The sequence below is a fragment of the Orcinus orca genome, chromosome 13, assembly GCF_937001465.1.
Source record: "Orcinus orca chromosome 13, mOrcOrc1.1, whole genome shotgun sequence".
In the NCBI taxonomy this organism is placed as follows: Eukaryota; Metazoa; Chordata; class Mammalia; order Artiodactyla; family Delphinidae; genus Orcinus; species Orcinus orca.
The window spans coordinates 67,543,388-67,570,493 of record NC_064571.1 but is presented as its reverse complement, the minus strand read 5'-3'; the positions used below and the strand labels follow the sequence as shown (position 1 = coordinate 67,570,493).

The window sequence follows — 27,106 nt, the reverse complement described above, 5'->3', positions numbered from 1 at the left end:
GTACCTGTTCCATTGAGAACTTGTTGAATTAATAATGCCTGGCACTTAGTAGGCATTCAGTACATGGCAATGTCCAAGTGCATCATTAGTCATCTTCAAGCCTAACCTCAAAGCACAGAGAATATAATAATGTGCTGTCTCCAATCTCATTTAATTCAAACACCAGCAAATTAGCAGAGTATGCATATGCGGACACTTCTAATCTTTTAATCCAGTATTGATTCATGTCCATGGGTTTTGGAACATCTAAACAAATTTGTTGAATCCAACAGTAACATAAATTATATTTTGTCATTGCTCTTGTTTCTTTACATTGAATTTTGAATGTCTTCTCTAAACATCATTTCAGCACATCTTTGTCTTTTAAAGAGTAATGAAAACAAAGTATGAATTTTTGAAAGAACAGGCAAAAAAATAAGTCTGTGTCATCAATGACACAATCTACAGATGCGCCATTGTAAGCGGCAGTTACGCTTAGTAGGTCCTGGGAGTGAAAACAATTTGGAACTAGAACTCTTTGTCCCTTTCCCTTCATAGCATATTGTGTTATTTTATTCATTGCTGTCTATGTTTGCTTTGTAAATTCTGCACTAAAATCCCGGGAGCTGAGGAGACAAGGTGCATGAGCTATGTTGGACTGCCTATAAAATTAGCACCCATGCTCTTTGTCCTTATTACATAGCAACAATAGCTTGCATTTCTGTTGAAAATAGAGTGAATAATGATATTTTATGATTTTTGAAGTGAACACATTTTCAGCAAGCAAATCTGAAGTATAATATATAGTACATATACACACGGATCTTCTGCTGTGGTTTGTGTATAGCATCACGTGTAGATCCACGTTTTCGTAATTCTTTTAATCTCTTCCATATTTGTGATTCTGTTTCGTTTGCTGTGATCTTAAACGTGTATGCTCTTTTTCCCTTAATCATCTTCATAGAGTTTAATATTTTATTCATCTCGTCAAATAACTAGCTTTTGCATTTGTTTATTCTTTCACTATTTCTTACTTTTGTTTCATTAATTGTTGCTTTTCATCTTTAGTAATTTTCTCTTCCTGTTTCCCTTTGGATTCTTTTTCTTTTCTTTTTCTTTTTTCCAATTTCCAAGATAAGTAATTTATCTTGGAAATAAATTTTTTTTTTTTTTTTGCGGTACGCGGGCCTCTCACTGTTGTGGCCTCTCCTGTTGCGGAGCACAGGCTCCGGACGCACAGGCTCAGCGGCCATGGCTCACGGGCCCAGCCGCTCCACGGCATGTGGGATCTTCCCGGACCGGGGCACGAACCCGTGTCCCCTACATCGGCAGGCAGACTCTCAACCACTGCGCCACCAGGGAAGCCCTATTTTTCCTTTTTAATAATGAAGCATTTATTATTGAGTACAGCCTTTACCATATCCCACTGATTCTCTTTTTCATTCTTTTTTAAGTAGTTCATGATGTTTCTTTTGATTTCATCTTACATCCCAGAGTTAACATCCCAGAACACTTTTAGTTATTATATTTTGTTGTTTATTTTTATTTTTATAAAAATAAAATCTTGATGTGAGAATGTAACTTATCTTGATGTGAGAATGTAACTTATAAAATGTAAGTTTTTATAAAATGTGTTTTAATCCTCTTGCCACCAAGTGAATGATCAAACATCAAAGTGTTCCAGGGATCCTACCCCCTTTAAAATATTTCTGAGGGACATATGGGTTTGTATAAGTCTATTAAATCAAACTTATCAGTAGTTTCAATTCCTTTATTTAATTAATTTTTATCTACTGGAGTTGTCCTATTATGAAAGATACTGAAGCCTACATTGTAATTTTATTATTTTTCAATTTCTCTTTGCATTTCCAATATTTTTCCTTTTAATATTTAGCTACTACTTTAGTTCATACAGATGTTCGACCAGTATTTTCTTTTTTTAAAAAAATACATATATATTTGATCCTATCCATAGATGCTGAAAAGAGATTTGATAAACTTAAGGCATTCCTAATAAAAATTAGAACAAAACAGAAGTTAACTATTTAAATATAATACTCTGTTACCAAAACTCAATAGTATCTCATATGCTGAAGCATTAAAACCCACATTTTGGTTAAAGTCAGAACTATGCTTTTTATTATTAAGCAAATGCTAGTGAAAGCACTAAGAAAAGACCATAAAGATGAGAAAATTCAACATAAAGCTGTGTTTTTGCTGCTGATAGAAAATCTAGAAAGTCAAAAAGAGTCCAGTCAAAAAATCAAGCAGACTTAAAATTTGTTAGTATGGCTACATATGAGATAAATACACAACAACTGATTTTCTCTATTCTAAGCAGTGATTGCCTACAAGCAGAAGTAGGAACACATATTCCATTCACCATAATGAAAAAAATTATGAAATTATTTAGGAATAAATTTTCAAAGAAAGCCACAGAAGTTATGTGAAGAAAACTGAAGTCTTATTGGAAGAGAAAATAAGATTTGAGCACATGGAAACTCATACTTTTTTCTTGAAAAGACAATATAAAAGTGTCAGTTCTTTCACAAGTATAATGTAAATATCACGCAAATGCAATTTTGGGATAAGTCGAGAGGGGGGTGTTTTTGTGTGTGTTAGAATTAAGTTAAATACTCTTAAATGTATATTGCAAAATCGGTGCCAGCAGGAGCCCAATATCGTGTGAAAAAGAAAACAGCCAGACTTGCCTTATTCGATATTAAGTCACTAAGGGAAGCAGGAATAAACACAGATTAATGGAGCAGAAGAGAGAAGGGAGACTGGATATCTATATATTTGAGAATGTAATATATGACCAAGTTGGTATTTCAAAACAGTGGGGAAAAAAGGAGTTATTTAATAAAGGATGCTAGAAAAATGAATGTCTTGAAAGAAAGTAAAGCTAGATTATAAAATTAAATGAAAAATGTTTTTCATCTTGTAGAAAAATATAAAATATACATACAGTCTAGGGGCAGGGAAGACAAAAAACAGGAATCCAAAAGCTGTAACCGAAAAAGAAATGAATTTGTATAGACATAGACACGCACATGCACGCACACATGAGTATTGGATAGATGCCATAAACAAAGGCGATAGTGGATTTATAAAAATTTGCAACAGGGCTTCCCTGGTGGCACAGTGGTTGAGAGTCCGCCTGCCGATGCAGGGGACACGGGTTCGTGCCCCGGTCTGGGAATATCCCACATGCTGCGGAGCGGCTGGGCCCGTGAGCCATGGCCGCTGAGTCTGCACGTCCGGAGCCTGTGCTCCGCAACAGGAGAGGCCACAACAGTGAGAGGCCCGCGTACCGCCAAAAAAAAAAAAAAATTTGCAACAAAGAATACGGAGTATTAACAATCCATGATAAAGAAGGAGCGTTGCAAGTTGACTAGAAAGAGAGAAACAGCCCATAGGAACTAGATAAAGGATGTGGAGCTGCATTCACAGAGCAGCAAATCCAACAAAATAAACTCACTAGTGGCCAGGGAAACACTAGTAGCCTGATGACCAAAAATAGTGTAAAAGATTTAAAGCATGTACAGTATAAAGAGGTCTTACAAATCTGTAAGATGACAACTAACTGAGTTTCCAAAACAGGTAGGAATAGTCCCAATGTATATCCAGTGAACTTGTTTTATCTAATCAAAGACATACAAATTAAAACAAAAATGACATACTTTGGCAACTTTCTAAAAATAGCAATCCCAAGCATTAGTAGAAGTGTGAAAAAGAAAGTACCACCATACATTTCTTGCGTGTTTATTAAATTGACCTTTGCAGGGGTCAGTTTCCCATAGGTAGCAAAAAGCCTGTTAAAGTATTCATGTTCTTTCATCCAGCAATTTAACTTATTGGAATTTATCCTAGAAAATCCTTATCGTTAATTACAAAGGTATCTATTTAAATATTGATAGATATTTAAATATTGTTTATGTGAAAACAACTTAAATACCTGAAAACAAAGTAATTTTTAATATATATATAAAATCAAATATTATACATCTGTAAAGTGACATATTAGAAAATCTTTAATGGCATAGATGGGAAATGCATGAACAAAGTTATAAAGCAGTGTATACGGTATGATCTTATTTTTGAAAGTTTATCTTTTTTCAAAGAACATGTTTTATATACACGTGTGTATATGTGTGTATCTGGCCTCAGCAAGTGCTGTATTGTTATTCACATCTTGCCTTTGATGTTCTAATAATGCACCAGTACTGTCGAATTATGGAAAATGTCAACAGGTTTCCACTCTACCTAGAAAATAAAACTTGTGCTGAAGATCCAGAGAACCAATGCCCATCCGAAGAGAGATTCGTAACTGAAAAGATTCATGCGTTTACACATGGAAACACGAAAGTTCAATAGATTTAGGATAGGAAAGTGAAAATATATGTCCCAAAATTAATGTGTAAGACCTGAAATCAGGTTGGATAAGCAAGATTGTTCACAAGGATACCATTTTTAGCTTCACCTTTCAGCTGAAATTTGCTTTTTAAGCACAGGATGGTTCTTTCTTAGAAAAAGAGTAGGCACTAACTTTGACTTATTAAAAAAACAACAGCAACAACAATATGGGACAAGAGACCAATGATCCTAGAGCACAAATCATCAGTTTCTAATTCTGAATACCTCAGAGGATTTAATATCTATGCTGAGCTCAAAATGTCTAAGGAATGAGTTAGTAGGGATGGAGAAGAATATGTATCAGGAGATGAATTGGGACCTACCCCTAGAGCCAAGGTCAATCCCCTAAACAGCTTTGCTTCTATACCGTGGGGGAGGAGTGGACTGCATTTTAGACAGCAGAACTCAGTGTCACTACAACAGACTTGTCTCTCTCCCAAGGAAGAGGAAATCTAGAGAAAGGATGGTAAAGGGTAGCAGCCTAAACCGAACCTCTCTTCAGGTGCTGTAGGTGATCCTCCCACCTGGAGGAAGAACAATCACAATGAGAGTCTGAGCACGTACCACCTGCCAGGCACTTCTCTAAGCATCCTGCAGTCCTGTTTCCAACTGATCTTCACAAAACCCTATGAGAGTCGCTACTGTTATCATCTACATTTACAGATGAGGCTTCTAGTGAACTTGGCAAGCCATAGAGCTGATAAGAGGCAGAGCTGGAAGCCACCTGACTCCACCTTTTGTTCCATATGCATCCAACTTGTACGGAAGGAAAGATGAATAATGTCCCTAGTAGGAAACAGTAGTGTTTTCTCTAACAAAGAAAATGGTACTGTTTGAGCCTTAATACCAGTTGATTTTAGGTGATTCATGCATGCCCTATTATTTTGAAACTGAAAGTGTCTTCTTTATTGGTATTTTTCATCTAAATATATCCAAATCTGTCCACTCAAAGCTGTTCTTCAAAGTGTACTGACTAGTGCCAATTTGTCATGCTTATTATTAGCCATGTACTATTACATGTCAGTGTCAAAGTGGCACAGTGAATGACTTTTTAGTTATTAACTCCAACTTTTATTCTATTGGGTTTTTTTTAATTAATCTGAAAAATAGTGCACAAAACCAGCGGCCTCAGCATTTTCTTTTAACACACATACATCTTAGATCACAAGCTGCTTTATCAAAAACTATCTAATAGGGCTTCCCTGGTGGCACAGTGGTTGAGAGTCCGCCTGCCGATGCAGGGGACACGGGTCTGTGCCCCGGTCCGGGAGGATCCCACATGCCGCGGAGCAGCTGGGCCCGTGAGCCATGGCCGCTGGGCCTGTGCATCCGGAGCCTGTGCTCCGCAACGGGAGAGGCCACAACAGTGAGAGGCCCGCATACCGCAAAAAAAAAAAAAAAAAAAAAAAACTATCTAATACATGTAGTTAGATTTATGGATCTAGCTCTAATAGAAAATAAACTTATTTGTAATTTTTTTTAAAGCAGGCATTAAAATGATATCCAAACTATATTTTTGTATATTCTGCATACATTTGATTATGGAAGGGGGAAGGAAAAGACATTTCAGTTGTTATCAGCTCCATTAAAGATCACTTTGGATTAAAAAGAAACAAAAAAGCTTACATTTCTATTATTCTGCCACTGAACTATATAATTGAATCTGGGCAAACGGGGATTTCTTCACTCCGTTCTTTCATTTTAAACATACAAATGTGTAAAGACTTGGCCCTCCTCCATTCCTGGTGAGTAGGGCTCTACTAATAATCATATACCCAAGTTGATTTGCATACTGAAAAGTCTGTTGTTTTCATACCAGAAAATTTAAAGATAGTTTAACTCCTTTGTAATTGCAGGAACTTATCTTTTCTTAATCCATTATGCATTATTTTAGCTATTATAAATTGGTAAATGAAATAGAGGCACATCTCAACTTCTGAGTATCCATTTCATTATTGTCACTTACGTATGAACCAAGTTCTGCAAGCCTGCCAACCCCTGGCCTGCTACCTTCTGGGAGGAAGCTAACTTGTCTGGTAGTAAGGGTTCCCCTGGGCTAGAGGCCCCAGGGCCAAGAGATCTTGATACGATGGTTTGAAAAGTAAGCTCTTTTCTCAGCAGTCAAGAGTTGTATGTGGCTTTGTGCTGTCTGGAGACATTTACTAACTATAAAGTTTAAAAATTGTCAAGACACTGCCAGGTATAAAAGCCTCTCTCCATTTCCGCCTCTCTTGCTCTGGCCCTAATGCCTTTCTGAGTCTGTGATGCTTGAAGACCCAGCTCCAGGAAAGGAGTGACAAGATACAACCTGTCTTTTCTTCTCCTTCTTCCCAGTTCTCACTTTTTCACCTTACTGTCTTTTTTAGCTTCTAATGTTACGATGTCGCTCTTGTTTATAATACAGATAGTGTTTTAATTATGTTGAAGTCCATCATTCCAGAGCTCTAAATTCCAAGCAAGCAGCTTATTAGAAACTTTGGGAACACTGCCTTTCTGTAAGGTAACACCCAACAGCCCCACCGAAGATGGCTGTAATTCTTTCAGAACCAAGAATTCACAGAACCAAGTTGAAAAAAATCCACTAGAGCAGGTCAGTCTCATTAACTGAATATAGAAGTTGTAGCAGATGCTCACATTTAAGAACTTTTCCATGTGCCAGTCCTATGCAAAGAGCCTTGCGTACATTAGTTCACAAAATTGTTATAAGAGCCTCATGCAGAAGGAATTATAATTCCCTCCTCTATTTTTAGATGAGAAGATAGGTGGTCTATAGATATGGGTTAAATACGCATTTCTGGAACCTCTTTAAGTGCAGGACATTATGTCAGGTACTAAGGTTCTAAAGAGGCAAAGACACGGTCCTGCCCCTTAGATTTTTATGTTTCCCTGGGACAGTGGGTTCCTGTGAGGTTCTAGTACTGTAGTGCAGGATGGCAGGTAAGTGCCCAGAAGAGCACATCAGCACATATGCCTTAAGCACTCATAGAGGGCAAGACCACTTGGCCTGAATATGTAAAGAAAACTCTGCTTAGAACCCTTAGAATTTGAGCTGGTCTTTGAAGAAAATTGAGATAAAATATTTCAGGGAAAGAACCTGAAATATTTGAGGCAGAGCAATGTTCTTGGCCATTTTGTGAAATAATAATTTGAATATATGCCTTGAGTAGAAGACATGAGGTCCATAATTGGCATCTTCAGGGCCCAAGAGAGGAGTGCCCTGGATAGTGGTATAAAGAAGATACTTGAATGCAGTATTTCCCCCACTAACCATGCCGGCATCTGTGGACTAACAGAAGCTAAAGTTAGGTTAGAGCCTAACATGCTAACATTATGATGCAGTAGCGCTTACTATGTAGCAGATCTCGTTTTGTCTTTTTACATATATTATTTAACCCTTGCAACAGCCCTGGGAGGTGGTTTTTAGATACAGGAACTAAGTAAGTCACAGAGAGATTCATTCATTCACTTACTAAGAGGCAGAACTAGGATTTGAACCCAGGCAGTCTGCTTTCACAGCCCTCATGCTCTGTACTGCAGGGGATCTAGAATTTTTTCACAAAACATTTCTGTCAGTGGTACCGTCTGTCTCAAAACTTGCCATTTCTATATTGAACAGACACGTGTGCATGTAGACATACACCGCTACCCTACAGGTTGTCAAGAAGAATGCAGAAAGGGGCAGTTTAGCTTCTTACTAGTAGAATATATACCACTTTGCTACCAGTTTGTAATGATACACGGCTGTATTTGCTTGATAAGCATTAAGAACCGCCTAGAGGAGAAGGCTGGGACAGGTGAGCTGCGGGAACTGGTGTAGAGTGACTGAGTAGCAAGATGGTGGGGGTTGCATGGGGAAGGAGAGAGTCCCAGGCTGTGGACCACTGAGGCTGATGGGCCTGTAACCCTGACTGAGGAGAAGGGCTGGGCAGAAGGCGGAGGCAGAAATGCTGACTGCAGAGGAGTTGTTGGGGTTTTTTGTTGTTTTTTATTATCACTATGGCTGATACTTTTTTGTTTTGAATTTTACTTTATTTTTTTATACAGCAGGTTCTTATTAGTCATCCATTTTACACACATCCATGTATACATGTCAATCCCAATCTCCCAATTCATCCCACCACCACCACCCCACCGCTTTCTCCCCTTGGTGTCCATACGTGTTCTCTATCTGTGTTTCTATTTCTGCCCTACAAACCAGTTCATCTGTACCATTTTTCTACATTCCACATATATGCATTAGTATACGATATTTGTTTTTCTCTTTCTGACTTACTTCACTCTGTATGACAGTCTCAGGTCCATCCACGGCTCTCCAAATGACCCAGTTTCATTCCTTTTTATGGCTGAGTAATATTCTATTGTATATATGTACCACATCTTCTTTATCCATTCATCTGTCGATGGGCATTTAGGTTGCTTCCATGACCTGGCTATTGTAAATAGTGCTGCAATGAACACTGGGGTGCATGTGTCTTTTTGAATTATGATTTTCTCTGGGTATATGCCCAGTAGTGGGATTGCTGGGTCATATGGTAATTCTATTTTTAGTTTTTTAAGGAACCTCCATACTGTTCTCCATAGTGGCTGAATCAGTTTACATTCCCACCAACAGTGCAGGAGGGTTCCCTTTTCTCCACACCCTCTCCAGCATTTGTTGTTTGTAGATTTTCTGATGGTGCCCATTTTAACTGGTGTGAGATGATACCTCACTGTAGTTTTGATTTTCATTTCTCTAATAGTGATGTTGAGCAGCTTTTCATGTGCTTCTTGGCCATCTGTATGTCTTCTTTGGAGAAATGTCTATTTAAGTCTTCTGCCCATTTTTGGATTAGGTTTTTTTTTTAATATTGAGCTGCATGAGCTGCTTGTATATTTGGAGATTAATCCTTTGTCCATTGATTCGTTTACAGATATTTTCTCCCATTGTGAGGGTTGTCTTTTCACCTTGTTTGTAGTTTCCTTTGCTTTGCAAAAGCTTTGAAGTTTCATTAGGTCCCATTTGTTTATTTTTGTTTTTATTTCCATTACTTGAGGAGGTGGATCAAAAAAGATCTTACTGTGATTTATGTCAAAGAGTGTTCTTCCTATGTTTTCCTCTAAGAGTCTTATAGTGTCCGGTCTTACATTTAGATCTCTAATCCATTTTGAGTTTATTTTTGTATGGTGTTAGGGAGTGTTCTAATTTCATTCTTTTACATATAGCTGTCCAGTTTTCCCAGCACCACTTATTGAAGAGACTGTCTTTTCTCCATTGTATATCCTTGCCTCCTTTGTCATAGATTAGGTGACCATAGGTGTGTGGGTTTATCTCTGGGCCTTCTATCCTGTTCCATTGATTTATATTTCTGTTATTGTGCCAGTACCATATTATCTCGATTGCTGTAGCTTTGTAGTATAGTCTGAAGTCAGGGAGTCTGATTCTTCCAGCTCAAGACTGATTTGGCTATTCAGGGGTCTTTTGTGTCTCCATACAAATTTTAAGATTTTTTGTTCTAGTTCTTTAAAAACATGCCACTGGTAATTTGATAGGGATTGCACTGAATCTGTAGATTGCTTTGGGTAGTATAGACCTTTTCACAATATTGATTCTTCCAATCCAAGAACGTGATATATCTCTCCATCTGTTTGTGTCATCTTTGATTTCTGTCATCAGTGTCTTTACCTCCTTAGGAAGGTTTATTCCTAGTTATTTTATTCTGTTTGTTGCAGTGGTAAATGGGACTGTTTCCTTGATTTCTCTGTCTGATCTTTCGTTGTTAGTGAAGAGGAATGCAAGAGATTTCTTTGAATTTTGTATCCTGCAACTTTACCAAATTCATTGATTAGCTCTAGTAGTTTTCTGGTGGCATTCTTAGGATTCTCTATGTATACTATCATGTCACCTGCAAACAATGACAGTTTTACTTCTTCTTTTCAAATTCGTATTCCTTTTATTTCTTTTTCTTCTCTGACTGCCATGGCTAGGACTTCCAAAACTATGTTGAATAATAGTGGTGAGAGTGGACATCCTTGTCTTGTTCCTGATCTTAGTGGAAATGCTTTCAGTTTTTCACCACTGAGAATGATGTTTGCTGTGGGTTTGTCATATATGGCCTTTATTATGTTGAGGTAGGTTCCCTCTTTGCCCACTTTCTGGAGAGTTTTTATCATAAATGGGTGTTGAATTTTGTCAAAAGCTTTTTCTCCATCTATTGAGATGATCATATGGTTTTTATTCTTCACTTTGTTAATATGGTGTATCACATTGATTGATCTGCGTATATTGAAGAATCCTTGCATCCCTGGGATAAATCCCACTTGATCATAGTGTATGATCTTTTTAATGTTTTGTTGGATTCTGTTTGCTAGTATTTTGTTGAGGATTTTTGCATCTATATTCATCAGTGATATTGGTCTGTAATTTTCCTTTTTTGTAGTATCTTTGTCTGGTTTTGGTATCAGGGTGATGGTGGCCTCATAGAATGCGTTTGGGAGTGTTCCTTCCTCTGCAGTTTTTTATAAGAGTTTGAGAAGGATGGGTGTTACCTCTTCTCTAAATGTTCGACAGAATTCGCCTCTGAAGCCATCTATCTGGTCCTGGACTTTTGTTTGTTGGAGGATTTTTAATCACAGTTTCAATTTCAGTGCTTCTGATTGGTCTGTTCATATTTTCTATTTCTTCCTGGTTCAGTCTTGGAAGGAGATACCTTTCTAAGAATTTGTCCATTTCTTCCAGGTTGTCCATTTTATTGGCATAGAGTTGCTGTAGTAGCCTCTTAGGATGCTTTTTATTTCTGCAGTGTCTGTTGTAACGTCTCCTTTTTCATTTCAAATTCTATTGAGTCCTCTCCCTCTTTTTCTTCATGGGTCTGGCTAAAGGTTTATCAATTTTGTTTATTTTCTCAAAGAACCAGCTTTTAGTTTTATTGATCTTTGCTATTATTTCCTTCGTTTCTGTTTCATTTATTTCTGCTCTGATCTTTATTATTTCTTTCCTTCTACTAACTTTGGGTTTTGTTTGTTCTTCTTTCTCTGGTTCCTTTAGGTGTAAGGTTGGATCATTTGAGATTTTTCTTGTTTCTTGAGGTCGGCTTGTATTGCTATAAACTTCCCTCTTAGAACTGCTTTTGCTGTATCCCATAGGTTTTGGATCATTATGTGTTCGTTGTCATTTGTCTCTAGGTATTTTTTGATTTCCTCTTTGATTTCTTCAGTGATCTCTTGGTTACTTAGTAACGTATTGTTTAGCCTCCATGTGTTTGTGTATTTTATGTTTTTTTCCTTGTAACTGATTTCTAATCTCATAGCATTGTGGTCAGAAAAGATGCTTGATATGATTTTAATTTTCTTAAATTTACTGAGGCTTGATTTGTGACTCAAGATGTGATCTATCCTGGAGAATATTGTGTGCACTTGAGAAGAAAGCGTGATCTGCTGTTTTTGGATGGTATGTCCTATAAATATCAATTAAATCTATCTGGCCTATTGTGCCATTTAAAGCTTGTGTTTCCTTATTAATTTTCTGTTTGGATGATCTGTCCGTTGGTGTAAGTGAGGTGTTAAAGTCCCCCACTATTATTGTGTTACTGTCAATTTCCTCTTTTATAGCTGTTAGCAGTTGCCTTATGTATTGTGGTGCTCCTTTGTTGGGTGCAAATGTATTTATAATTGTTACATCTTCTCCTTGGATTGATCCCTTGATTATGTAGTGTCCTTCCTTGTTTCATGTAACATTCTTTATTTTAAGGTCTGTTTTATCTGATATGTGCATTGCTACTCCAGCTTCCTTTTGATTTCCATTTGCATGGAATATCTTTTTCCATCCCCTCACTTTCCGTCTGTTTGTGTCCCTAAGTCTGAAGTGGGTCTCTTATAGACAGCATATATATGGGTCTTGTTTTTGTATCCATTCAGCGAGCCTGTGTCTTTTGGTTGGAGCATTTAATCCATTCACGTTTAAGGTAATTATCGACATGTATGTTCCTATTACCATTTTCTTAATTGTTATGGGTTCTTTTTTGTAGGTCCTTTTCTTCTCTTGTGTTTCCCACTTAGAGTAAGTTCCTTTAGCATTTGTTGTAGACCTGGTTTGGTGGTGCTGAATTCTCTTAGCTTTTTCTTGTCTGTAAAGTTTTTGATTTCTCCATCGAATGTCAATGAGATCCTTGCCAGGTGGAGTAATCTTGGTTGTAGGTTCTTCCCTTTCATCACTTTAAATATGTCGTGCCACTCCCTTTTGGCTTGTAGGGTTTCTGCTGAGAAATCAGCTGTTAACCTTATGGGAGTTCCCTTGTATGTTGTCATTTTTCCCTTGTTGCTTTCAATAATTGTTCTTTGTCTTTTACTTTTGTCAGTTTGATTACCATGTGTCTCGGCATGTTTCTTCTTGGGTTTATCCTGCCTGGGACTCTCTGTGCTTCCTGGACTGTGGCTATTTCATTTCCCACATTAGGGAAGTTTTCAACTATAATCTCTTCAAATATTTTCTCAGGCCCTTTCTCTTTTTCTTCTCCTTCTGGGACCCCTCTAATGCGAAGGTTGTGTTTAATGTTGTCCTAGAGGTCTCTCAGGCTGTCTTCATTTCTTTTCATTCTTTTTTCTTTATTCTGTTCCACAGCAGTGAATTCCACCATTTTGTCTTCTGGGTCACTTATCCGTTCTTCTGCCTCAGTTATTCTGCTATTGATTCCTTCTAGTGTATTTTTCACTTCAGTTATTGTATTGTTCATCTTTGTTCTTTAATTCTTCTAGGTCTTTGTTAAACATTTCTTGCATCTTCTCAATCTTTGCCTCCAAGGTCCTGGATCATTCTTTTTCCGAGGTCCTGGATCATCTTCACTATCATTATTCTGAATTCTTTTTCTGGAATGTTGCCCATCTCTACTTCATTTGGTTGTTTTTCTGGGGTTTTGTCTTGTTCCTTCATCTGGTACAGAGTACTCTGCCTTTTCATTTTGTCTGTCTTTCTGTGAATGTGGTTTTCCTTCCACAGGCTGCAGAATTGTAGTTGTTCTTGCTTCTGCTGTCCGCCCTCTCACAGAGGAGTTTTGAAAGTAAATGTGAACTCAGTTCTGAATCAGAAGCCAGGTGGCATAACATGTGACAAGAGGTGAAGACATGTCTTTTCCCTCATTGAGAGAGAAAGTGGGGAAAGGGTAGATGAAGTGGAGGTAAGACAGCTAGAACAAGGATTATGTCTCTGGTTGGTGGGCATAAAGAAACAGGCTCTGAGGTCTGCAGGTGGAGGGAGCACTAAAATATCAAACTCACTTGTCAAGGAAAAGTTTCATCTGTGATGGAGCAGGGTAGTCGTGATTGATGCTAAATTGACAAAAGGCTGCTCAATTTTTAATGCAGGTGAGTTAATAGGTAAGACACATTATATTACCTTCTTAGTGGATACATCACGCTCAGTGTAGCAGTGAAAGAGTTGGTCTTTGCATGCTTGATCAGATGGCCCACCTTCTAGCACGTAAATTCCTGCTACAGCACACCAGGCCATGGTCAACCAGTCTTTTCTCAGATGGTGAACACATCACCTCTTGACAGCTGTGAAAAAGCTTTTCCCTGTGGCTTCTAACCACAGGACCAAGTTCCCTCCTCTGGAGCCGAATGGCTTGGGCCCAGTCTCTCTTCTAGGACTTCAGACGCAAGTGCAGTGGAGTTGCCTCTACCAGCCTTGCACTGCCTCCTCTACTCCCATGTCAACAGTGCACAGGGTCCCTAAAGGACTGTCCCTCTGGTTTTGAACCTAAACCTTGTTGATATAGGTATTCTCATTTTTTTATGACATAGCTCTTATTAAGGGCTGAGTATTTTATAACACAGTTATGAAACCAGATTGAAACCTGGTCCTTTCTCTAAGGTAAATCACAGAGTAGAGGAGAGGGACAGTATATATTTATAGAGGTTCAGTAATGGTTCAGTAGTAAGGGTAAACATGGTGAGCTAAGGTGGGGAAGTTGCTTCATATCTTTACTGTTCTTAATATTGAGGTAAAATTTGAATAGAGTGAAATGCACAGATCTTAAATGTACCATTTGATGTAATCCACACCCTAATCAAGATATAGAATAGTCCTGCCCCCCAAGATATAGTCCCTGCCCCCCTGAAAATTACCTCATGCTCCCTTCCAATCAGTTCCCTCTCCCACAGGCAACTACTGTTCTGATTTCCGCCACCACAGATTAATTTCGCGTACCTCATATGGTTCTGTGATTGCAAATTTCACATCAAAAGTCTCTCACTGCAGATAAGTTGATATGGAAGAAAGCAACGTTCAGAGACTATGCCTCAACATGCTGTGTGCCCTTGGGCAGAAACCTTAACCTCCCTGGGCCTCGTTACAGGGTTCCATAGGGGATCCTCTTGATTCCTTAAAGATCCAACTCCGCTCACATTTTTAATCTCAAAACTGCCACCCCCCCACCGCAGTCCGTTCAAGAACCCGGAGCAGAAACAAACCTCGGGCTCATTCCACCCTCTCCAGTTGAGCATTCTGTCAGGTCAGTTCTTCCTTGTGATTTTTTTGGACATGTCACTTACTTTAGTCCCTACCTCCTCTTCATCTCTTGCCTTGTAATGACCAATCAAATTACTTTTCCGACCTCTCTTGCCCCTGGTCCTCCCCAGACTATTCTTATTACTGCCCCCAAGCTAATCCCTGATAAAATGAAACAAATTCTGGCCGCTTTTCTATTTAAAATCCTTAAGTGGTTCTCCACCATTTAAGGTGCTTCTCTGTCACCTACAGACTTGAGTTCCAATTCTCAAGTTTGACAATGAGGCCTTAACCGAATGCCTCCAGCCTGTGTTTAGTGCCCTCAGCTCCCCAGTGTTCTCTGCTGGGAGGCTCACCCTGCCATCGCTCTCCTGCTTCCCCAGCTCCCTCCCCATTTCCACAGGCCCCTGTTAGGGCACTGCACTTGCCGTCCCCCTGATTCTGCTGTGAGCTCTGCAGTGAGGTTAGGGACCGTATTTTATTCACTTCTCTATCTCCAGCATCTGGCATATGACTTTGCCGACAACACTTAACCCCAAAGTAACTAAATCATGAGATTTCTAAGGATGGTGCTGCACTGGGTCAGGGTCTTATTCAGACTTCACATTGATGTTTCTAGAAATAAAAAAATCATGTGGAAGTTTTCATGCATGTCTGACCACTTCATCAAGTCTGATTCTTTCATTCCAGTAGCTTTCGTGATAATATTGGGTTAATGGTGAGCAAGTTTTTTATTTGGAGAGAGGGTGTATTTATTATTGATAGGAGGTCTCGAAACAGTGAGTCCTGCTGGTGTAAAAGAGCTGTCTGTGCTCTAATTCCTGTCTCAAATCTAACTTAATGTGCTTATTCGTTTAGTTCTACAATGGCAGATTACCGTTTCTACAGATGAAGGTAATTTCTTTCTAAAGGTCTTTGTGGTAATTAGCAAGCAGATAACAAACTAAAAATGACTGGTAAATGCTGACCCAACAGCATAGGAACACGAGTATTTACAGCCCTTGTTTGTTCATCTTGGTTCACTTGGTCCTGGTTTTGTGAATCAGCATTGCTGTCTGAATTGATCTTTACTCCATCTGTATTTTTATCTTTTCCAAAACCTAGGTAAGAACCTGGATGCCGTCCATGACATCACGGTGGCATACCCTCACAACATTCCCCAGACAGAGAGGCACCTCCTCCTTGGGGACTTTCCTAAGGAGATCCACTTCCACGTCCACCGATACCCAGTGGACACCCTCCCAACATCCAAGGAGGACCTCCAGCTCTGGTGCCGCAAGCGGTGGGAAGAGAAGGAGGAGAGGCTGCGCTCCTTCTATCAAGGGCAGAAGAACTTTTGCTTTACGGGGCAGACTGTCATTCCACCTTGCAAGTCTGAGCTCAGGGTCCGTGTGGTCAAATTGCTCTCCATACTGTACTGGACCCTGTTCGGCCCTGCCGTGTGCCTGCTCATCTATCTGTACAGCCTCGTTCGGTGGTATTTTATAATCATCATTGTCATCTTCGTGCTGCAGGAGAGAATATTTGGTGGACTGGAGATCATCGAACTTGCATGTTACCGTCTTTTACACAAACAGCCACATTTAAATGCAGAGAAAAAGGAGTAAGATCGTAAGGTTCACAGTGTAAAAGCCTAGGGGATATTTTGGATAAGCTTTTGTAAACCGAGATGCTTTTTTGCATGACTATGTCAAATATTTCTTACTATCGTCATTATTTGTTAAAGATATTTTGCACTTAGTTTTGTGGGAAAATATTGCTACACACACGATTTTTTTTTTTTTTTTTTTTTAAATCTCTGAATGTAATTTCAACACTGTGTAGCAGGGAGCGATCGCTGTGAAATAACTTGGGCCAGAGTATTAGTAAACAATCATCAGGCTGTTAGCAGACAAGGTACACACAGATCTTCTTAGAGGCCCAATCCTGCTTCCTAACAAACTCCCCAGACAGGAGGCAGATCTGGGGCTCCTGGGCACTGGCCCACATCAAGTGCTGGCACCTGACGGTGGAGGTGAGGGCCCTTCCTCCTGGCTCCCTCTCGGCCCTGTCCCCGCACTCCTTTCTATGCCAGTCAAACCCTTGCATCCTTCCTCAAGACCAGAAAACAGAAACCCCTTGTCCTTAAGCTGAACAGACATTTTAATAGGAAGCCCTTCATTACTCATGAAATCTTGGCATTTAGCCGTGCACTGACCTAGACGTCACAAGACCACCGGTGCCCTTTTCTCACGTGGAAAATAAGAGCTGGACAAGTCTCAGGGAGCAACCACAGGCTCTCCACTCAGAAACCTTAGTTTGAATTTTTAAAACCAGGAATTCATACAGTTTAGTTCTTCACTTCTGTGTAACCTTGTTTAGTGCCGGTTTCTTTACAGCTTGTTAGCAGGTGTAGCTTTTCTGCATCATAAACGGTATACATCAAGTCACTTACCTTTTAAAGGAAAGCGTAGGAGAACGTTCTCTTATTGCCATCAGAAACACTTGAAGCTGTGTCTTGGTTGAAATATTTCTTTAAAACCTGCCACAAAAAGGAAGGTTATGTATTTTCTACTTGTGCATGGGTGTCAACTTCTGCCACTAAATCAACAGCAGCACTTGCAGACAGGGCTGTAATGGTTTAACCTAAATTATTCAATCCTTGTAGCCTTGACAAGTTTTATTCTTAAAACCAAAATGGTCACACAAGTGAATCCTTTTTTAATGATAGTGAGGGATCTCTCTTTTTTAGTCCCAGGTTTCCTCTTTCATTAGTAAAACCCACATTTTACCAATTGTTCACCTAAATATTCCTGTTATTTGGAGTCAATGGAAAATTCAGCAAGTCAACAGCACCAATCTCCTTCTGCGGCAAAAAAGAAATGTGTGGTCATTGTTTCCACTCCGCTGGGGCCCTGCAGGTACGTTTTTTTTTTTTTGGTCCTAATGGGAATGCCGGTCAGAGCAGCAGAAAATATGGGGCAATTGAAAGTCTTTACTGGGCTTCCCTGGTGGCGCAGTGGTTGACAGTCCACCGCCAATGCAGGGGACATGGGTTCGTGCCCCGGTCCGGGAGGATTCCACATGCCGCGGAGCGGCTGGGCCCGTGAGCCATGGCCGCTGAGCCTGCGCGTCCGGAGCCTGTGCTCCACAACGGGAGAGGCCACAACAGTGAGAGGCCCGCGAAAAAAGTCTTTACTGTTAAAAAACCTGTCCGCTTATTCCTGCCTTGAACCAGCTTCAAACACTGTTTCTAGCTTTGTGTACTCTTGGCACGAGTGCCTTCTCCTTAATTACATCTCCTTTGTGCTGGACGGTGATTTCCGCCGGCAGTGGAAACCGGCATCGCTGTGACAGGCAAGCACGCTGTGAGCTAGACTTACCCAGCAGACTCTTCTTTCAGAAAGCCACCGCAGCATTCATGTTGGCACCATCTTCACTGGAAGAGAACTAACTAGTGCCTCTGCTGCAGAGCCCAACCTGTATTTAACTACTCTCCCAAGGCTGTTTTTAATCCCGCCGGGGCTACTAATTAGTTGCCGGGGCTACTAATTAGTTATTATGCACATCTGCTCCAGACCCAGCTTCCTTGGTTTCTAAGGTGGTTATTTTTTTAACCTTTTTTTCCCCCCTTTAATAAAAGACGTTTCTAATTTAGGTCTCTCTCAGACTTCTGGTTATATTTGGAAATAAGAAATAGTTTAACAATCAGGATTGCATTTGTCCTGGGTCAGAGAGAAACGCTGAGTTTTCTACTCCACAGGTGTTTGTAATGTAGCCGGGCTGCCCTTCCTCCAACTGCTCAAGGCTCCTTGGTTCAGGGTCTGGCGTTAATGGCGAGTCCTCTAGAACCCTATGAAACCTGTAAAAGGGGAACTCTTTCTTTTTAAAACATGTTTTCTTTTGACCGTAAAAAACATGTTTAAGATAAAATGCAAACTCTTTTTTAGTACCCTGAATTCATAAGCACTGAAACTGAGACATTGTACTTCTAAGAATTAGAAATAACTTCAAAAAGAAAAATGTTGCCCTTTTTGGTCTCTGGTGTGGTTTTTTTTGTTTGTTTGTTTTGTTTGCAGTAAGGCTTCTTTTAAAATTGAAATCATTTGTGTTTTCCTACACAACTTTTTCTTCTCTTATTTAAAGAAATACACTGTCCATGATTTGGACTCTAAAATTGATAGGTCAGGTAGAGGTTAATGCAGTTACAGTACCGTGCTTGGCCTCAGCTGTGACCCCTTCCCATCTCCCAGTCTGGCTCTGGACTCAGCAGCCGCCTGTCTGGCAGCATCTGGACTCTCACCAGTCCATCCAGAGGAGACTCAGTGGAGTTAGAAATGTTTACAGTGCTGTATGTCCATTTGTTACATCTTTACCATTCAGACAAGACTTAAATAAAGCAAGTGTGGTTTACATGGGACATGAACCATTATACTTAAAATAGGAACCTACAAGGAAGGGCACTGATTAGGTCACAAGTTTTCCCACCAGGCCTCTGATGAAACAAGCCAAAGTCATTGTAAAATTCAGTAGAAGAACATGGTAAAAGACTAAAAGAAATGTCAGAGCCCATAATTTAAAGTTCTTAATAAAATCCTTGTTAGGCTACTAAAACACAGACGGGGAGAAATCCCAGCTTCCACTTGAGTCACTTTGAAATTAGTTACGTCCATAGCCCCACGTCAGACCTCGTCCATCAGCAGCCGACTGAACTCGCCGGGAGGGGAGACGTTCCCATCTCACTCGGGCTTCAAGCTCGGCCTGACCACGCTGCCCTCGTGCACTTTTATAACGGAGACTAATGGAGGGAGCCTGTTGGTATTAAATTGTTTACATTTCTTTATATAAATAATGTGCTTTCAGTGCCTTAGTTACGGGTCCCTTTCTTTCTCTTGTTCCAAGAATTCTGCAATGTGTCTCTTAGATAAAAGTCTCTTTTTGCTATTCACTGGGAGAAAAATGGTTTCTAAAACACTGGTCACTGTGGTCAATACTACCTTGTGAGGACATCTGGGAAAGAGAGCTTTATGTGGAGGTAGCGGTTGCCTCAGGGCTATTGTTTATGTTGCAGAAATGCTCTTGTCACATGATAAGCTTCAGATTAGACATGGCCCTAAAGTTGTCTTGTGCTGACCTTAAATTCTTATTTCAGGAGAGAATCTTGGTTTAGGTAATTCATTTTTTAAAAGATCATGTGCAAAAACACTACGTTTTAAAAATAACTCACAGAATGGCCTTAGTTTTTTATGTCCGCTGGTATCTTTGTGAGTTGTGTTCTCTGTAGTATACATCCCAGAATAAAGTGGAGTGAATTCAATAGTTTACACGTGTGTTGGGTTTCTGTTTTTTGCAGGAATGACTGGAGGCTATATTGTTATTGTATTATAACATGTGGTATTGAGGAAGAGCTGACCAGTTAGGACTCTCTTTCACAGATGTTTAAAACATAACGCCAAAGCAAAAAGGGAATATACCACCTTCATCACTGAAAAAGTCCAGGGGCCGCAGCTGAATTCACGGTTCAGTGAATGTCATCAGAACTTGGTTTTCCCCCATCTCAGTTCAGCCTGAGGGCAGTGTGGTCGTTGCACAAGGGAGGGGGTCTCATGGGAAATATCCACACCACTAGCTGTAAGAGGTAAACAGGGCTCTATGCACACCCCTCCCCCACTGTCAGGGAATACAGGACTAGGAAGGCAATTCTTGGACCAAAGCTTGACAAATGCATGAAAATACACTTAGCAAACAGACACGCACAAAAATCATGGGACCTAAGGGTAGCAGGATATGCCGCCCCAGAATATGAGTGTAGGAGTTCAGGACATGCCACCCCAAATATACCACTTTGGAATATTGATTATTGTCAGCTGTAGGCACTTGAGAAACAGCAAATGCAGGGAAGGGCTGTCTCTGAACTCTCCTTTTCTGCCTGAAGACAGATCCTCCAAAAGGAACTCAACTGCCATAAATCCCCTCCCTGGGAGTTTCATCAGCCAGAGGGGATTGACTCTTGTCACAGGAAAGGAGACTTCACACCCACACACTTTGCCACAAAAGGCCATACCCACCCCCCATCTATTCCAAGGGTCCATTCATCTTTCCTAAAAAACATTCACTATCCCCTAAGAGGGCTACTTTCTTCCTCCCCTTTTCCATTAAGATGGTATTTCAGGGGCTTCCCAGGTGGCGCAGTGGTTGAGAGTCCGCCTGCCGATGCAGGGGACGCGGGTTCGTGCCCCGGTCCGGGAAGATCCCACATGCCGCGGAGCGGCTGGGCCCGTGAGCCATGGCCGCTGAGCCTGCGCGTCCGGAGCCTGTGCTCCGCAACGGGAGAGGCCACAACAGTGAGAGGCCCGCGTACCAAAAAAAAAAAAAAAAAAAAAAAAAGATGGTATTTCAGGCCTGGATTCTAAGCCACCTGAAAGAGTTACTCATTTTTCCCTGGGTATCTTCATAAATACATGAGGGATACATGCTAATAAATGTTTGACTGTTCTCCTCTTGTTAATCTGGCTAATATTACTGGAGTCTCAGGCAAGAACTCAGAAGGGCAGAGGGAAAATGATTTTCCTCCCCTACAGAACCTAAGCTCTGCAGTGCCCCATTCTGTCTTCGGGTTCGCCAACGAACGAATCTTTCATTTGCTTGAAAGATCCACTCTGAGGGGAGCCCCCAATGTCACTCTCTGGGAAGGGGGCGTGAGGGACCAGAAGAATGGGTTTCCAGGACTGGGCCATGGGGCTGGTGGGATTTCTATATTCTGTTCAGGCAAAGGGGAGAGGACAGCATAGTCTTTCTAGTCACCCATGTGCTTCCACATCACTCATTTCACTGATAAACTATGTCAAGGGCTTCAGCAGCTCCCTGCGAAGGGTGGGTTTTCAATGAGGTACTTCAAATGCCAGCTAGTAAGCCCTAGGATGTCACAGAGTCTAACCTACACTCATACAATGCACTCTTCATGCCAAAATGTTTTTAAAGTAAATGCCTAAAAGACAACTTGCGCTCTCCTGGCTGTGTTGACTTGATTCCCAGGATCCACAGGGTGACTTGAGGCCTGCAGTCACTTCAGCCCTACATCCTCTCAGGTTCAAATCCAGTGGGAAACAGCCAGGGAGACTGCTTCCCCAGTGGCTTAACACAAATCCTAAAGTGGGTTGCAATGCTCATTCCTCAACCACTTACTTGCCTGGAAATAACTAGGTGGCTTGCGTCCCTGGGTTACTCACCACCCCCTGGAGCCAGGGCTGGCGTTTGTTCCCCTGGACCACAGGGACCAAGTGCTGGGGAAGGACGAACTTTCAGAGGGCTGCTGTTGAGAACAGGATAAAATGATGCTGGGTGGCCAGATGTCCACCTCGACTATGAAATTTCCCAAACCGCCCAGTGGAGCCGGGAGCAAATCAGCACAGCTTGCAGAGAGAGTCCCTGACCCTGCACAGTGAGAAACAAAGGAGCTTGGCCGCCTCCTCCCATCAACACCCCGGGGATATTTGGGAATCCAAGGTTCTCCAGAGCTGTACACAGACAACCTCATCAACAATTGGTCCATCTGAATACTTTAATCATTACCTCTACTCAGATCACCCGACTTAAGCAAGACAGTATGGATAACATTTTTCTTCCCGTGGCAAATCTGTTGAAGCACAAATCCTGTAGCTGTCATGTCTCTCCCTGTTGGCTGATGCAGTCCTGCTCCTTCCAGCACTGCAGGCACAGAATCTCAGTGTCGCTCACCCCTCCCTCACCTGCCCTGACAGTCAAGCGGTCACCCCCACCTGCGCCTTCCTCCTCAGGGGCAGCTCCTTCCTACTGCATTAGACCTGGCAAGTCAGCACTACCTACCAGTTCTCCCTGCTCCAGGAGATTGACGCCAATCTCTATCCACGGGACCCAGGTGATCTCCCCACAACCCCAGTTTAATCATGGAACCCTGCGTCTCACCACCCCCAGTGGCTTTCTGCTGATGTCAGGCAGCCCAGACTCGACCTATCCCAGTTCTTCCCAATCCACCCTATCCTTGGGCCCAGGATTGGCCCCGGGTGTGGACCTTTTCACCCCAATGCAACTGGCTGCCTAAAACTCACGTGCCCCCTGCTCTTTCCCACCTTTGCTCATAAAGGTGCTTCCTTCACAGTCCAAATTCTGTCAAATCCCACTTCTTCTCTGAACTGTTTCCTCATCAGTCTAGCTTGAAATGTCCTCCTGTCGTGGTGATATTTCTCTGCAACTCTCGCTTGACCGTATTACATGCTATCTAACGTTATAGTTATTTTTCAGTCTTATCACCTCACCTGGAGTATAAGCTTCTGGAAAGCCAAGATAAGAATGCCTCATATTTCTCTTATCCCGAACAGTATTTAGCCCAGCATCTCACCAATTCCTTTTGCACAATAAATTCTAAACGGCGGTTCCTTGGAAGTCATTCAGAAAGCATCCTGTACTAAACTCAAGCTGGGTGCAGAAATTTACAAATTTAACGTAACAAAAACAAAAATTTGAAATGCAAACCCATCTACCTCTGGGAAATAGCTTTTTTTCTTTTACAAGAATCAAATCATTTTTGATTGATGATATGATTTACCAAAATATATTAGTAACTGAACTCTTAAAAGTAGAAACTTGGCTCAAAATGTGCATACTTAAGAATCTCACCTCCCCCAGCTACACCTGTGGAGGAGAATTTGCCAATACCTAGCATAATTCTTATGCACTTACCTTTGGCCCACAATCCCACTTTCAGAGATCTATCCCCCAAAACACACTGGCCCCCCAAAATTGTAAGATGCATGCACAAAGCTCTTCATTGTAGTTCTGTTGGTGAGAATAAAATACTGGCAACAACCTAAATGTCCATGGTAGGGAATGACTGAATACTCTTTGGTATAATTATATGATTGAGTTCTGTGCAGCTGTACAGAGGCACGAGGGACATCTCCAGACACTGATATAGGACATTTCTCCAATATATTATGTTAAGTGAAAAAAGAAAGATGGAGAACAATGTGTATAGTTATGCTTTTATTGAAGAAGGTGAGGCCATACAGATACACACACATATGCTTAATTTAAAAGCTAATTCATTAAACATAATTTAAAAATATAAATTATAAAAGTAAAATTGTAACATATGGGGGAGGGAGGGAACATGATGGATGAGACTAGGATAGGAACTAGACTTCTTTTATATATCTTATTTTATGCTATATGCTTGACTTTGGAACCAAGTTAATGTTTTACATAATTATAAAATTAAATGAGGGAATTCCCTGACAGTCCAGTGATTAGGACTCAGCACTTCCACTGTGGTGGCCCAGGTTCAATCCCTGGTTGGGGAACTAAGATCCTGTAAGCCACATGGCCAGCCAAAAAAAATTTAAATAGTAAAAGGTAAAAAAATTTAAATGAAAAAGTAAAAGCAATTTCTAAAAATCAAAAGAAGAAAAGATAAAAATCAAAAGGAAAATGAAGCAAATGACCCTAACATATCAAATCAGTGGAATAATTACACAGAGAAATTTTTTCAGGTAATTATAATGTATATCCTTAACGGTATATATTCTCAAGGCAGAAAGAACTTCAAAAAAAATCTTAAATTGTTTTTGTCATCGTATTGTTAGTAATGATATCAGTTTATTTTCTGAAATTATTGCATTTTTTGTAAGATTAGGCATGTAAGTAATTATGATAATGTTGCTAGGACCAAGATCTTCAGTGTAAAAAATATGTAAGTATAGAATTTTTAAAGTTAAAAAAATTCCCCATAATCCTAAATTTGAACTGAAAATAATCAGTATGAATTTATGACGTATTTTGTCTTAAAAAACAAAACAAAACAAGAGCTATTTGGTAGTCCTGTCCATTAAAAATGCTAGAAATATGGGGCTTCCCTGGTGGCGCAGTGGTTGAGAGTCCACCTGCCGATGCAGAGAACGTGGGTTCGTGCCCCGGTCCGGGAAGATCCCGCATGCTGCAGAGCGGCTAGGCCCGTGAGCCATCGTAGCTAAGCCTGTGCGTCCAGAGCCTGTGCTCCACAACGGGAGAGGCCACAACAGTGAGAGGCCCGCATATCGCAAAAACAAATAAAATAAAATAAAAATGCTAGAAATAATGGCCAACCAATAGCAATGAGCAGCCTAGTGCCCAGATAATGGAAAAACATTTTCCATTAAAAAGGAACCAGAGGTTCTTGGACAAATGGCCCAGGACAGGTAGAAGGTAAGCCTGGACACCTTGAAATACCAGAAAGCAAGGAAGCTTTCAAAGACCTCTGAGGTCAGCAATTAGGGCTTAATTTCCAAATATACAAACAGCTCATACAACTCAATAACAAAAAAACAAACAACCCAATCGAAAAATGGGCAGAAGACCTAAATAGACATTACTCCAAAGAAGACAGACAGATGGCCAGTAGGCACATGAAAAGCTGCTCAACATCACTAATTATTAGAGAAATGCAAATCACAACCACAGTGAGGTACCACCCACATCAGTCAGAATGGCCATCATCAAAAAGCCTACAAGTAACAAATGCTGGAGGGAATGTGGAGAAAAGGGAACCCTCCTACACTGTTGGTGGGAATGTATATTGGTGCAGCCACTACAGAAAACAGTATGGAGGTTTCTCAAAAAACTAAAAATAGAGCTACCACATGATCCAGCAATTCCACTCCTGGGCATATATCTGGAGAAAACCATAATTTGGAAAGACACATGCACCCCAGTGTTCATGGCAGCACTATTCACAATAGCCAAGACATGGAAACAACCTAAATGTCCATTGACAGAGGAATGGATAAAGAAGATGCGATATATAGATATAGATATATATATATATATATATACACACACACACACACAATGGAATATTACTCAGCCATAAAAAAGAATGAAATAATGCCATTTGCAGCAACATGGATAGACCTAGGGATTATCATACTAAGTGAAGTAAGTCAGGAAGAGAAAGACAAATAGCATATGATATCACTTACATGTGGAATCTAAAATATGACACAAATGAACATATCTATGAAACAGAAACAGACTCACAGATATAGAGACCAGACCTGTGGTTGCCAAGGGGTGGGGGAGGGATGGATTGGGAGTTTGGGATTAGCAGAGGCAAACTATTATATGCGGGATGGATAAACAAGGTCCTACTGTACAGCACAGGGAACTATATTCAATATCCTGTGATAAACTGTAATGGAAAAGAATATGAAGAAGAATATATATATATGTATAACTGAGTCACTTTTGCTGTACAGCAGAAATGAACACAACATTGTAAATCAACTATATGTCAATAAAATTAAGAACAACAGCAACAACAAAAACCAAAGACTTTTGAGGTCAGGACAGACAGACTCAGGAGCCAACTTAAACAAGCTCCCACTGACCGAAGACGGGCATCTTGAGCATTAGTAGGAACGATAACTGAAACAGCGAAAGACGTCAAGTGTGGTAAAAGCCCGGAGTTAATGATACTCAAAATAAATAAGTAAAAACACACATTGATACATTCGGAAGATGCTAGATAACCAACTCATTACTCTGAAAAGTGGTATCTAGATGAAAAGAATTTAGCATTTAACCTTCCTTTCCTATATGAACGGTACCTCAAGCTAAATAGTTGATGAAGGAAAGTTTCTCTCTGTAGAAGTATTCCAGCTTATAAATGAAACTATAGACTAAAAATGACTTCAGAGTCACATGAATCAACTGCAATGGGTAAATCTTGTTGGGTTCTCCTTTGAGTAAATAAACCATGAAAATAAACTATGAGACAGTCAGTTACACCAAATGGATATTTAATGATATTAAGGAATTATTTTTTAGGTGTGAAATGGTACTGTGATTATGATTTTAAAGAGGTCTTATCCTTTGGGGAACCCGATGAAGTAGTGTGCCGCCTGGGGCTGGGGAGTGGGTGGAGAACGGCTGAGCAGAGCCCGGAGCGGGTGGTCCTGCGTCTCTTGACGGATACGTGAGCCTGCCTCGTCCTAGCCTCTCTAAAGTGTGCACCTGGAGTAATAAAAGGTTAAAAGAAATTGCTTCCTTAAGAGATCTTAGAGTCCACACTTGTCTCAGCTCCCTTGCTGATGACAAGAAGGTACAGGCGTCTGGAGAAAGCTGGGCGCGGAGCGCAGGGGTCCCGTCCGGTCCCAGCTCCCTCGTGGCAGTGGGGCCCTGAGCTCAGCCCGTTCTCTCTGGGTCTGGGCTCAGGGCCGCCTCGGGCCGCACTGCTGCCCC

At 40.7% G+C, this 27,106-nt stretch overlaps 1 protein-coding gene across 6 annotated transcripts in view; it reads left to right on the top strand.

Moving 5' to 3' along the window:
• LCLAT1 (lysocardiolipin acyltransferase 1) overlaps positions 1 to 27,106 on the top strand; it is a 214,305-nt gene that overhangs the window by 176,436 nt on the left and 10,763 nt on the right. For 5 of the 6 annotated variants that reach the window (XM_033425221.2, XM_033425218.2, XM_004268182.4 and 2 more), the window contains one exon: positions 15,980 to 20,178. The exons of the other annotated variant lie outside the window; for it this stretch is intronic. In XM_033425221.2, coding sequence (XP_033281112.1) covers positions 15,980 to 16,482 — 503 coding nt within the window. In that variant the 3' untranslated portion in view covers positions 16,483 to 20,178. Of the gene's footprint in view, positions 1 to 15,979; positions 20,179 to 27,106 lie in introns of those variants that run through there. 6 annotated transcript variants of the gene reach the window in all.